We start from the raw sequence: 14,247 nt of genomic DNA on the forward strand, positions 1-14,247 counted from the left end.
TATTTTTTTTTCCTCACTAGGAACTTACCTATTTCATCAACTTTTCTAATTCTAGTCTACAAATTTTTGTAGTATGCTCTTCTCTCTTTACTATCTTCTGTATCTGTCTTCATTTTCCTTTTTACATTTTCAATATTTTTTTCCTGATTAATTTTTTCAGAATTTTATCCACTTACCTTGTCCTCTCAAACCAACACATTTTGGCTTTTAAAAACTTCCCTCTTAAGTCAGTTTCTTCTTCATTTTCCTCCTTTAATTCTCTAGGGTTATATAATTCCTTTTAAATTTCTAAAGTCAGATGCTCTATCTTGTTAATTCTCATCCTGATTTTTTTAGTACAAGCACTTAGGATATAAATTTCTTCATACCACCATTATTTCATCTCACAAATTTGGTGTGGAGTATTTTCAATATTATTCAGGTCTATATTTTTTCTATTTCTTCCTTGGCACCTAAGAAAGTCTATGATTTCTATGATTTTTTATGATTTCTTCCTTGACATCAAAAAAGACCTGAATGCCTATTTTCTTATAATAATTTTTTAAATTGATTTCAGAGGAAGGGAGAGGGAGATAGAAACACCAATAATGAGAGAAACATTGATCAGCTGCCTCCTGTACACCCCAAACTAAGGATCCAGCCCACAACCCAGGGAATGTGCCCTGACCAAGAATCAAACCATGATCCCCTCATTCATAGGTTGATGCTCAACCACTGAACCCTCGGGCCCTAATGTGTTCTTAAAATGTTCAATAAAATAGAAGTTTAAGTTTCATTCTAATTTATTTCTAATTTCATGTTATTGTGGTCAATGCATGAAGCTGATACTTAGTTATCAAGATCTTTTTCATGATCTATTGTATATGATTAATCTAACAAAAGTTCCACTTGTGACTGAGAAGAATATTTTCTTTAATTGCAGAGTGCTGTTCTGTATGTTAATAAAATTTAATTTGTTTACAGCTTCCACGCCTTCAATATTTTTCTGACTTACCAATAAGTTAGAGGACTTTGTAGAAGTTTCCCAATATAATGCTGACTCTGTCAATTTATTTCTAGAGTTTATAAATTTTTACATGCTTATTTTGGTGCTATGTTATTATGCACATGCAAACTTTAAATTGTACCTTTCTGGTGAATTACATTTTCTATCAGCTTGAAGTAATATTCCCTTAAGTCTACTTTACTTGTTTTTAACAGTTTCCCTTTTTCTGTTGATTAATGTTTTCCTTGTATTTCATTAACTGTTCTGCAACTGCAAACTTTTCTATATTCTTGAATTTATAAGTAGGCATCAAAAACATAAAGCTAGACTTTGGTTTTTGTCCTATGTTACAGCATTTAAAAATTTATATTATGATTAGAAAATACTAGAGGCCTGGTACACAAATTCAGTGTGATCAAGCAGGGCCAGCTGGGTGGAAGGGATGTGGGAAGTTGGCCAGCCAGCCTCACCCCTGGGTGTGGGGGCTCATTGGGAGCTGGGCTGGCCAGGGGAAGGGGTGGCAGGTATTTGGTGAGTTGGCCCTGCTGCCTGGTCAAACTCCTCGTTGAGGGGACAATCTGCATATTAGCCTTTTATTATATAGGATTGTTTCCACCACCTTATGTCATTCTTTCTATTTGCCCTGCTTTATCTACCGTATTCTCCTTTTATTTTTCTCCTGTTTTTATTTAATTACATGTCTTTCTTGCTGTATTTCTCCTCCTAAAGTCTGGAATTTTTACTGGATATGTCTATCCTCTTATTAGGTATACTTGTAATTTTATCACATAAGTTAACAACTTAATGAAGCCTAAATATTGTATCTTTACCTCCTTTCCTCCCCTTGTATAGTACAGAGAAGATAAAAGACCTGAATTTCAAAAATCTCTTTCAATTTATTTAACTAAGTTATCCAATACTTAAGCTTGTCTCCTCTTTCTACAAAACAAGCTACACACTGTTTCATTTTATACTTTCGTCTTTACATTTAGTTTCATGGTGCTTATGTCTTCTTGTCTCTCAAACCTATCTTTGGGAGGTTGGGGGGGGAGTTGCTGCTTCTTTAAATATATCCTTCAGACCAGGGGTCAGCAAACTATAGTCCTTGGTGGGCCAACCTGTTATGATAAATAGAGTATTCTTGGAACATAGCCATACCCACTCATTTACATACTGCTTATGGCTGCTTTTGCACTGTTACAGTACAGCTGAGTAGTACAGCAGAAGACTGTGTGGCCTGCAAAGCTAAAATTTTTACTAGCTGGCCCTTTAAAAAGTTTGCCAATTCCTGCTTTAGAAGATCTTTTAAGGGAAGGATATTTGTGGAAAATGCCCTCTTCTGTTTATTCAAATATAGTTTAAATTTTTTTCCCTTGTTCCATAAAGTGTTTTGCTGAGTACCCCAAATTGAAAAACAGTTTTTTTTTTCTCTCAATACTTGAAGATATCTCTCATTTGGCTTCCATTTTTGCTGATGAGAAATCACTTGCATTAGTAGTCATAGTTTCACTACAATATTTTTTCAAGTGAATTTTATTTTATTTACCTCTCTTGATATAGGTTGTACTTCCAGACTCTTCATCTGGAAAATTCACAGCCATCAGTTTTCATACTATCTTTCATTCATTCTTTTGAGTTTATCCTTCTTAGACTTTCATTATACAAGTGGTAGGCCTTCGCATCTCATACTCTATGTTTCTTAACAAGTCTTTTATGCTGCCAATTGTGTTGTCTCCCTGGACTGCATTCTGAACAATTTCTTTAGACCTATTGTTCAATTCACCTTTTTCCCCCTTTTGGCTGAGTATAATCATTGTTTAATTTCAAACATCGTGTTTTCATTTCCTTAATTTCTATGTGGTTCTTTGTCAAACATGCTTAGTCATCTTTGGTAGTCTCTTGTTTATTTCTCTCTCTTTAACTTCATCTGTTTAAATAGTTCACATCTTATTCAATATCTGGAGTCATGTGGGTTTCTATCTATTGTTGTGCTTTGTTTTTTGTTTGTTTGTTTGTCTGTCTTGCTCATTTCACCATTCAGCCCCTTATTTCTCTGTACATTTGATTAAACTTAATTGATTAAACTTAATTTGTGAGAATATTGAGGACCTAAATTGTAATTGCCTCCTGCATAGATCTTTGATTTGTGTTTGAAAGTAATCAAGGGTCATTTCTAACCTGGATAAGTTCAGTTTCCTTTTTTCCCACATTGTCTTATTCAGTGTCCTCACCCTGTTCTTGATCTTAGCATACCAGGGAAAAATTGGCTTTCTCCTTTGTGTACCTATGCTCAACAATCAAGTTTCAGCTGTTTTTTTTCTCTCTTAAAACAGGTTTGCCCTGGGAATTTCCCTGACTTTCTCACAAGACATGTTTTAAATAGTTTGTTGTACTATTATATTATAGGATGGATCTTTAAGAGTCCCTATTACCTTATCATGTTAAGCAGTCCTAAAAGGGTGCTCTGGTAGAAAGTCAGCCAACATGCAGATACTTAATTCTTAAACACTTTGTAAATGAGGCACTTCTGTGCACTATATATTTTCCTGGGTGTCTTTTATGTGTGTGTTTTAGGATCCAAAAGTAAACAGCTTAACATTGGACAGACATATAAGATCAGTCCTGGACAAGCACTGAAAAAAGTTTGTTAAACTGACAATCAAGAATGTGTTAAAAAATACAGTATGATATATCACTACTTTCAGATATTTTAAAAATTCTATATGAGCTAATCACTGCATATTATAAAGTATAATATTTAAGAGGAGGAAAGCTGGAGGCATGTTCTCTTTGTCTGAATCTTCACTGGGCACTAAATACCTGTGTGACTTCTGTCTCAGTTTCCTCTTCTGTAAAATGGGTAAAATAGTTATGTATTTTATGAGGATATTATAAGAATTAAGCGAATTAATACATGTAAATGACTTACAGAGCTGCTGACACATAGCAAGACCTGTATAAATGTTAACAACTATTATTTTAATTGCTATTATATTATTACTAATTTATGTTTTTCATTATTACTATGATATCATTAATCAAGTGTCTTAAACATATAATTACTTATTGGGCAATAAATCAAGGAAAGCCACTTTTTAACATACACCAATCATACATATGTCTATTATCTTGGGGAAGTGCCTATTTTCATAGTTCCTATAAGAATATAAATGTTTTCCATTCCAAGGTGTTGGAATAAGATTTACATTGATTTAATAGAAAGTATTGTTGTGAAAGCATTCACCCAATATGGTTGGATTTTACTTGGCAGGGAAGGTACAGAAGTGAATTAAATATGGAAGGCAAGATGTAATCTTGACCTCAAGTCTCGCTATGTACCTCTAAAGATTTAATTTACATATAACTATAAAAGTATTGTTTTAGATACTTTTAAATCTAAAATGTTTTATGAAATTTTATTCTAGAAAACAGAATTAGTTTAGATTCCTATATTCACTTCCCCCAAAGCATTGCTTGCACTTAATATTAAACATTCCTGATAAATTAACTTGAAACATTGCCTAATGATACAACTAATGGTTGTTTTATTTTCCCCAAAAAGTTTAAAATATAAAACTAAGTTTTTACATTGCCCTCTCCTAAAAAAAAACACAAACAAAAAAAACACACATAAGAAATAGTCTGTATTTCAAATATGCCTACTTGAAGAGTATATTAGTTTACTTTATAACATAGTAATAAAATATAAAAATGAAAGTATCTCCATTGATACTGACTTTCTGATTATACTTCATCTCTATCACTGGGTCTTAGCCTACTTAAATGGCAACTAACATACTCAACATTTTTTAACATATGATAATATCCTGTATATTTCTATAACTTAGAATTCTAGTGCATTGTATAAAAAATATTGATAGCTTATAAATGTCTTCTTGTCTAGATATATATTTCTTTAAACATTTGTGGATAGTTAAGCTATATAATCCAGGAATCTCTTTAGTACAGTTTTTACTAAACTCAAAAATCTTTTCTTCTTGCCTAAGTTTTCAATTCTGTCTCAAGTCCCGGGAAATAACATTACAAAGAAAATTTAAAACCAAATACTTTTCAGATGGATGGATGTTAGGTAATATGAAGACAATGGCTAATTTTCTCAAGGTAAATAGCCACATTAGAATCCAACACATTCCCACTAAATGCTTTGTTGGGAATTGTCTTCACCTTGAAAGAGACAATGATAAACCATACCATTGCTTTCTAGAAATTCCTGATGACAACATTTTCAGGAAAAAATAAAAAATATGTTTTATAAACCTTAAAAGCTATGCCTGTACTGAAACATAAAAGAAAATATTTTAAAATAATTAATGCCAGTCACAAAAATATTTTAAAAATAAAAAACTATGCAATCTACTTGTCTGTTTTCCATTAAAATTATTTTCTTTTGTAACTAAATATAAATTTCCTTTCAAATGCAAAAAATTGAATTACAAACAATGGAAAATAAGTTTATTATTAGAAACCCCTATTTGCAATAATAACAAGGTAGAGACTTAAGAAATCTAGATGACATACAAATTAATCAAATTAATTTCTCCGGTATTGCCAAATCCAATAAAAAATGCTACCAGGAAGAAGAGGAGAACACCATATATTGTACTAAACACTGGCACAAACAATTCATCATCTTAACATTCAATACAAGGAGCTATTAGTTAAACATGTGATAACTGTGAAACTTATGAAAATGGAACACAACCTGTTAAGAATGTCCCAAAGGATGTGCAGATGCTGATGCTTAAACTGTTTCAGTTTCAAGTTGCTCTTTATTGTAAAGTCAGATTCAGATGAAACAACAAATTACTTAGTGGACCATCAGGGACTTAACATTACAGACCTTTCATCACTATATTATGTTTGTTTGCAATTCCTTTAAACACTTTGTAAAATTCTCAAATAAATGAGATATTTCAACCTAGTCAATAAGTTCTTTAATAATGTATGAAATGTTCACAACTAAAGTTTTCCCAAAGTCTAACTTGATTTTCTATTAAATGTGTTCTTTCCCTTTATGTTCTAAAGTGATCCTATCTAATAAAAGAGTAATACGCAAATTGACTATCACTCTAACACACAAGATGGCTACCCCCATGTGGTCAAAGATGGCCATCACAAGATGGCGAGCAGAGGAGGGGAGTTAGGAGGGACCAATCCTGCAGAAGAGGGAAGTTGGGGGTGAATGGGCCTGCAGGGGAGGGCAGTTAGGGGTAAACAGGCTGGCAGGGGAGCAGTTAGGCATCAATCAGGCTGGCAGGGGAATGGTTACAGGGTGATCAGGCTGGCAGGCAGAAGTGGTTAGGGGCAATCAGGAAGGCAGGCAGGCGAGCATTTGGGAGCTAGCAGTCCTGGATTGTGAGAGGAATGTCTGACTGCCCATTTAGGTCTAATCCTACCGGAATCAGGCCGAAACTGGCAGTTGGACAGTCTTTGAGGGGTCTCAGATTGGAGAGAGTGCAGGCTGGGCTGAGGGACACACCTCCCCATCCCATGCACAAATTTCGTGCACCGGGCCTCTAGTATACTATAAAAATAACGAGGCATAGGTAAGGCACAAGATGGCAGCCATGAGTGCTAATGTAGGCTTGATGATAGGGCAGCATTTTTTTTAGCTATTGCTAATCACCTGTTCAATTAAAACATCCAACTAAAGCCTTAAAATATTCCATGAGAGCCTGGTAATGTTTAAAGCATGATAAGCCTTAAAACAACAGTGTTTCCTTCCATCTCTCTCCCTCTCTCTCTCTCTCTCTCTCTCTCTCTCTCTCTCTCTCTCTCTCTCTCTCTCTCTCTTTCTCATTCACAATGTGGAAATGAAGGCCAGTATATATCATATGCAAAGAATATGCCCTTTTATTTATTCTTGTTTGTGGCATCCAAGTTTAGTGTAATTTTTTTCAATAACATAGATTAATCTACTTATGATTATGCATTAGTTATTCAGTTGACTTCTCTTTGTTATCCATCATTGTCCTCATTATTATATTAGGATAATCCAGTTTTACCTTTTGCTATATCATTTCAGGGAACAATAAAAATACTTGAAATGTAAAAGGGAAATACAAATTACCAGTCATTTAGTGACACAGAACCCGTCAGTCAAATGCATTTATTATCCCATTGAGCTTTGCATAGCAAGTATATATCTTATCACTAAAGAGAAAAATTAAGCCAGTTAGTCTAGGTGTGTTTTTATTGTGAAAAGTCTAAAGAATAAAGATTAAAAGAACCTAGCAATTAAGTGTCAAGATTGCATTCCCAAAATATTCACCACCTGGCATTGATCAATTCCTTAAATAAACAGATACCAAAGATAAGAAGAAAAATGATCCTATATTTAGAATATGTATTTTGTTCTAGTTTGGAGCTTTGTACATCCAAGTATGATCTCAGAATAACAATGAGGCCAATGAAGACAACTTCGAAATCATAAGCTCTCTAGAATAAGCAAGGATAGAAGATATGTTCTATTATAATTACGTAAGTTGACTCAACATCCAACCACAGGACTTTAACATGATTTTCTTTTCTCTGATATTATAGGAATCAATCTACAAGAACTAAGGAATACACAAAAAATGATTAGTACTTTGGAGTTCCTGTTATTTGCCTAGATGGTCTAGAGAGTAGTCCTTGAAAATTACATTTAGCGTTGACAAGCATCAAATTTCTACATTTAAATGATTTGGAAAAGAGAGTTTTGTTCTGGCTGCCCTCTTTATAAAAAAAAAACCCAACAAAACAGAAAGAAAAAAAAAAAAAACAACTAAAAATATCCTCACTGAATGAATTCATTTTTTTTTTTTTTTAGCAAATCACCACTTTAGTTTGAATATCCAGAAGAATAAATTATATTTGATCAACACACAAGATTTAATGAGTTATAATTGATTTTACATTTGTTCACTGCACAGTGTCATTTCAATTGTATGAACCAAAAATCAACTTAAAGTCTGCAAATAGCATGAACAACAAATCTTTAACTATTGTAGATAAGACATAACTCTAACGATTTTGGATAAATAATCTAAAGACAGAAGTACTGATTAAAATAGGTAGCTATTTATTTAGTTCAAAGAATTCTACAGGGGAGCATAAAATTAAAAAAAAAGGAATAAAATACTTTAAATATTTCCTTGTTATAATGAACTAGAGGCCCAATGCATGAATCCTTGCAATAGTAGGCCTTCCTTCCCCTGGCTGCCAACACCAGCTTCCCTCTGGCACTGGGGACCTGGCTTCCCTTGCAGTCCCGGCTTTGTTCTAAAGGTTGTCCAGAAGGATGACCGGTCTAATTAGCATATTACACTTTTATTATTATAGATTGGGAAAGGCAAAAATCACTATACTTCTATTTTATTGTAGGTAGCTAATTTTGGGAGTATATGTACACAGTATCATTTGATCTTCAAAATGTAACATCCCAAAGAAACACATGCTGTTTTTAAGAGAAAACTGGGGCGGAGCAAGGTAAAGTAACCTGTCCCCAGTTATATCGCCCAGGGTGTTCTGGTGCCACAGCCTGTTCCCTCAGCCACCGCTGTCTTTCCAATAATGAAAATTATTGGAAAGACACATCACTTTCAAAAACAAAGAGGATGAGGCTTCTATTGGCAGATTTCATAAGTCACTTAAGATGGGAAGAAATCAGAATTCTTTCTTTATCATTACACATAGTTCAGATGGAGGTGTATATATATGTGGGAAACAAAACATAGGGAGGGTCAGATTAGACTTGTTGAACTAGAAAATAGCTACAAAGTTTAGCACTTTTATATATCTAAACGTAGGGGGCAAAAAGGACAATATAAAGCTCCCACTTTGTGTGCACAACAGAAATCCCTCTTAAGGCAGAACCTAAAATGGGTACAGACATGCAGTGTCTTAGAAACTATAAAGATGTCTCATAATCTCTTTTACTATTTTAAAACAGAAAAGTTTCATGTGCTCAGAGAAAAAAAAAAAAGCTACATGAACCAAAAAGTCTGACTTTTTTCGTGTAATGACTCAATGCTATTTGGTAATGTATGCAATTAAAAACTCAGAGGGTCTACATAGCAGTTACATATCTAATTAAAATAGAAAAATTGTATATTCTTAATGTATATAATTTGTAGAGAAACTGTTTTCAAACATGTTATCTAAAGGGGACAGATAACAAAGGAGTCCTAAGAGGTGAAATCATGCCATGTATTTCTCTAAAAGAGATTGTTAAGCAAAATAAAGAAGTTGCCAGATGACATTTGCTTAAGGAGTTAAGAGTGCTGTTGCACTGTGCTAACAACTCTAGTTAAAGAAGGAGACTAGCTAAATAGGAGACTATTCAATGACAATAAAGGAAGCATCATCAGGACTAGAAACAAGAAAGTTGAAGAAGAAACCATGCAATTCAGGCCTATGTGCAGGAGCAGTTTAAGCAAAATTCTCTAACCTCAAAATGGATGGTGAAGGGGGGCCTGGACATGCATTATGCTTCAAGGCCAAAGTGATCAATGAAGAGATGGACAATTATTATAAAGATTGGCTGAGGTAATATATGTAAGTAAGACATCTGGGAAAAATGTATGGTTCATAAAAATCCTATATAATAAAAGCCTAATATGTTAAGTGTCTGGGCAACCAGTTGGCCGTTCGACCAATCAAAGCACAATATGCTAATGATATGCTAAGGCCACTCAACCACTCGCTATGACATGCACTGACCATTAGGGGGCAGACACTCTGACTGGTAGAGATAAGCCAGACACGTGCTGGAGCCCTCCCCAGCTGGCCAACCTCCCTCGTCCCTCCCTGGCCACAACTGTGCACTGGTGGATCCCTCAGCCTGGCCTGTGCCCTCTCGAAATACAGGACCTCTAGAAAGATGTCAGAGCACTGGTTTCAGCCCAATCCTACAGGCCAGGCCGAGGAACCCCACTGGTGCACAAATTCATCCCCTGGCCTCTACTATAAATATAATGGATATTATTTCATGATTGCATTTAATAATTTTATACATAATTGTGTCAGGGATCTCCAAGATAAGCTTTGAGTTTCATCATTTTTTTAAGTCTCACAGAATTCAGAAAAGCTGTTACCGTTTACACCAAAAGGATATAGATTCACAGTTACCGTTTACACCAAAAGGATATAGATTAAAATCACACCATCCTCTCCCAATGGAGTTTGATATGTATAGCAATGATGTGTGACAACACATGAAGCACATTGCCAACCAGGGCAGCTCACCCAGGCCTGTTGTCAAGAGTATTTGTTGGGGAGGACAGTCCTATAGGCATACACCTCCTGCATGAGCAACCTTAGCTGCTCAGACTCCAGCGCCCCACAGAGGGCCACCTGATACATTGTGTCCCAGTGCCCCAGGAGAACAAAACTAAGTATTCATGCCTTCACCAGTTTGGCTCAGTGGAAAGAGCCTGTAGTTGAAGAGTCCCGGGTTCAATTCCAGTCAACGGCATGTACCTTGGTTGTAGACTGGATCCCCAGACCTGATTGGAGCAAATGTGAAGGCAACCAATTGATGTGTCTCTCTCACATTGATGTTTCAGTCTGTCTCTCTGCCTTCTACTCTCTCAGAAAATTAATGGAATAATATCCTCAAGTGAGGATTAAAAACAAACAAACAAAAATAAACAAACAAAAACAGGTATTCACCATAAATCACATTTTTAGCATTAACTATCTAGCTTGGTCCTAGGTATACAAAGACCCCTTACCAGACAGAACATCCCAAAGGCTTTGAGGTGACCACCCAGGAGTCAGGCAAGGACTAGACTTTCTTTGGAATGCTCAGGGTTTGAGTACTTCAAGCTTGCTGAGTTAATCCTCTAGTCAATAATTTATTGTCCAACTACCATGTGCCAAAAGCTAAGGTAAACATTTAACATATATTATCCTGTTTAATATTTAAACACCCTTTTGAGAAAAAAAATTGACATTCCCTTTTATAAATATGGAAACTGAGTCACAGGAATGTTAGTATTTATAGTCACATAACTAGTCAGCCCCCAAACCTAGCTCTTTCAGACCGTAAAGCCTTTGCTACTTCCACTAGGCCAATTTGCCTCATAAAACATTGTAAAAATTAATATATCATTCAATACAGCATACATATAGGCACATAATATATTTAATAATCAAAATCCCTTCTGGTATAAAAATAATTTAAATAATCACTTTAACTTGTGGAGGAAGTAAACAAGAGCTAGAAGCAAAATGTGTATTTAATGCAGATAGACTAGTTTTCCTTTAAAATATCATTTATTAAAAGGCTATCTAATCATAACCCAGTGATTATAACCAAGTCCAATAAATTTAGCATGGAAGATTTCCTGAGATTTAAAAAATAAACAACTAACTCTTTAAATCCAGTTTTTTTCTTCATACTTCAAGAACTTTTTAATCCCCACTAACATTTGCTGAAATACAGAAATGTCTTACCTAACTATTAAGAATAATATATTTTTTTCTTTGCAGAAATGTATCCCCAGTTCCCTAGGGAGGCAACAATGCCTTCTCATTTTAATGTGTGTGGTTCTTTCCCCCTATCTAATCAGCTAATACTTCTCAAAAGATCTTTTTAATACCTAAATGAAAGGATTGCACATCAAAGACCTGACCTGCCTATTAAAGTATCTAAAGGAAACCCTAGAAATATAAAATCTATTCAAAAGCAAACTGCAGGTAGCTTATTGAACAATGCATTAAGAAAAGAAAAGGGGGAAAAAGCTTCATAAGAGCTGCAAGGAATTTAGTAAAATTATACCACAAAAATACAAACTGATCATAAGTATAAAGAAACAAATTCATAGCCAAAAACTTACTATAAAAATTCTCTGTAATCAGCCAGGAGGGGAGTCTCTATGAAAAACTTTATAATTTGTCACAGTTTCAATAGAAATTTCTGATTACAGTTTAATGTTGGGAAGGCCAAAAAGGGAACAAACCACACATTTTTTAATAGATTCAAAATATGAAATTTTAAAGCTAACTTTCAACATCAGAAAAGGTAGATTTTACTAGACAACAGGAGTGGAATGAAGTAATGAAATAAAAGTATTAATAGATGAGGTAGTATAGATACAAATGCTTTTTAAAAATCAAATTAAATTTTTTAACATACCATGAATGTGGCTCTGAAGTTATTTAAGTCAGTCAAAAAGTCTTCCACAGACACCTTCTTCACGTCAACAGCATAGTATCCCATTATGCTCTGGTATAGCTTTTCCATGTTTTCATGTAACTTTGAAAGATTCTCATACTGTTCCTTTGTACTGATAACAAAGCTGTATATAATAGTTAAGGCATTCTGAAATTTCAAAGTAATGTTTTAGAAAAACACACACCTGTAAGTTCAATGTTTTGTTGTAATTGTTAGCTACTATTACACATCTCCAAAATGCCAAATCACCTCTAACAGTTAACCATTTTTAAAATTCAATCTATACTGTACAGTGGTGAAATCTTAAATTCAATTTCTAATTAAATCAAGCAAAATTATTAGAATAGTTAAATATTTATACATTTAGTATTTCTTTCACAATTGAACTCAAGGAAATTTTTCTTCTAATTTGCCTATCTATATAATACAGACAATGTGATATGATTTAAAATTCTAGATCAGCAGTTGTAACAATATATTTAATGGCAGTGAAGTCAATGACATAGGCATTAAGCACAGCAGTTCAACTGGACAACTGGGGTCAATTTCTAACTGCTAAACTTGGTAGTTCCATTCCTGTGACCAAAATGTCCTCACCTATAAAATGAGAATAACAGTAATATCAATTATCTTAATGAGGCTGTTGTGAAGACTGAGTTAATACATACTGTACAAAGTTCGTAGAAAAATTAATGGCATCTAGAATACATATAAATACTTAGTATTTTATTGCCCGGTTATTCATTGTAAGCTTTGCTTATGGTTGCAAAGACAATCAAAAATAAATTTTTAAAAATTATATTTAAAATTTGGTATTTTATGGAATTAAATTCATGTTTTAATTTATCCTTTGGAAAAGTGGTAGTTTCTCCTATGTATTACCTGATTCAAACTGTGATTATACATACAAACAGAGATGTTATTCTCTCATTTATGACAACTCAGTTCAAAGCACAATGAGACAGAGAAGACTATGTGTATGTAATAGTGGCATCAGAACACATTTTCTAAACAAAGCACAGAATTCTTTTGTGACATTACACATTGCTTAGGCAGTAAAATCACTGTCTGAAAAGGTGACTCTCTTAGCACATCAATCATAATTACATATGGTTCCTTTAAATTGTGGTATTTAAATAAATGGAACACACAGAATCAAACTTACTGAAGTCATCTTACTGTCTCTAACACAAAAGGATAAACAGACATCAGCACACTTAATTAAAAAAAAAAAAAAAAAAGCCAGTTAATAAGAATAACTAGATTGAAAAAAAGAATTTCTGGGGTGGAGTCACCTCTGTCGGTCCCTTCTATAATGCAAAACAATAATGGAAGGTTTATATCTAAAAAAGGAAAATTTGCCACTATTTCAAAATGTTATGTTTCCTGTGGTCAGAGCATTCCCTGGTGGAGGATAAAATAAAGCAACAAATCCAGGCTCTTACCTTTGAGATAGATGAATGAATTAATGAATGAATATGACCAAGGAGAAAGAGGTAGCACTGCAGCCAGATAGTTGGTGAATTCAGGGGACACAGAAAAATTTTAGTAATTAACTCAACCTTCCCACAAGGTACTATGACATCTCAGTCCATCACAAACCTAACCTGTAACCATATCCACATGTTGCCAATTGCTCTTCTATGTCTGTTTCTTTTTTTCTTTTTTCATACTATGCTCCATGTATTTTACAACTAGAGGTCTGATGCACGAATTCGTGCACAGGTGGGGTCCAGCTGGCCCACCCCAATTGGGGCCGATCGAGCCAAGCTGACCAAGGGACAGAGGATGTGGGAGGTTCGTCAGCTAGACCTGCCCCTGATCAGGGTGGGAGGGCCAATCAGGAAAGGGGCTGAGGGCATTTGCCAGACTAGCCTAACCCCTAGTCAAACTCCTGGTCGAGGGGACAATTTGCATATTAGCCTTGTATGGCAAACTCATTAATCAACAGAGCCAAATATCAACAGTACAACGATTGAAATTTCTTTTGAAAGCCAAATTTTTTTAACTTAAACTTCTTCTAACACCACTTCTTCAAAATAGACTCGCCCAGACCATGGTATTTTGTGGAAGAGCCACA

The 14,247-nt window shown here is 34.5% G+C and overlaps 1 protein-coding gene across 4 annotated transcripts in view; it reads right to left on the minus strand.

The window, feature by feature from the left end:
* The window catches only part of DIAPH3 (diaphanous related formin 3), a 473,874-nt gene that overhangs the window by 146,636 nt on the left and 312,991 nt on the right, over positions 1–14,247 (minus strand). For all 4 annotated transcript variants that reach the window (XM_045588685.1, XM_045588684.1, XM_045588687.1 and 1 more), the window contains one exon: positions 12,129–12,293. In XM_045588685.1, coding sequence (XP_045444641.1) covers positions 12,129–12,293 — 165 coding nt within the window. The remainder of the gene's footprint in view (positions 1–12,128; positions 12,294–14,247) is intronic.

This window comes from Pipistrellus kuhlii, unplaced genomic scaffold (genome assembly GCF_014108245.1).
Source record: "Pipistrellus kuhlii isolate mPipKuh1 unplaced genomic scaffold, mPipKuh1.p scaffold_m20_p_3, whole genome shotgun sequence".
Lineage (NCBI taxonomy): Eukaryota > Metazoa > Chordata > Mammalia > Chiroptera > Vespertilionidae > Pipistrellus > Pipistrellus kuhlii.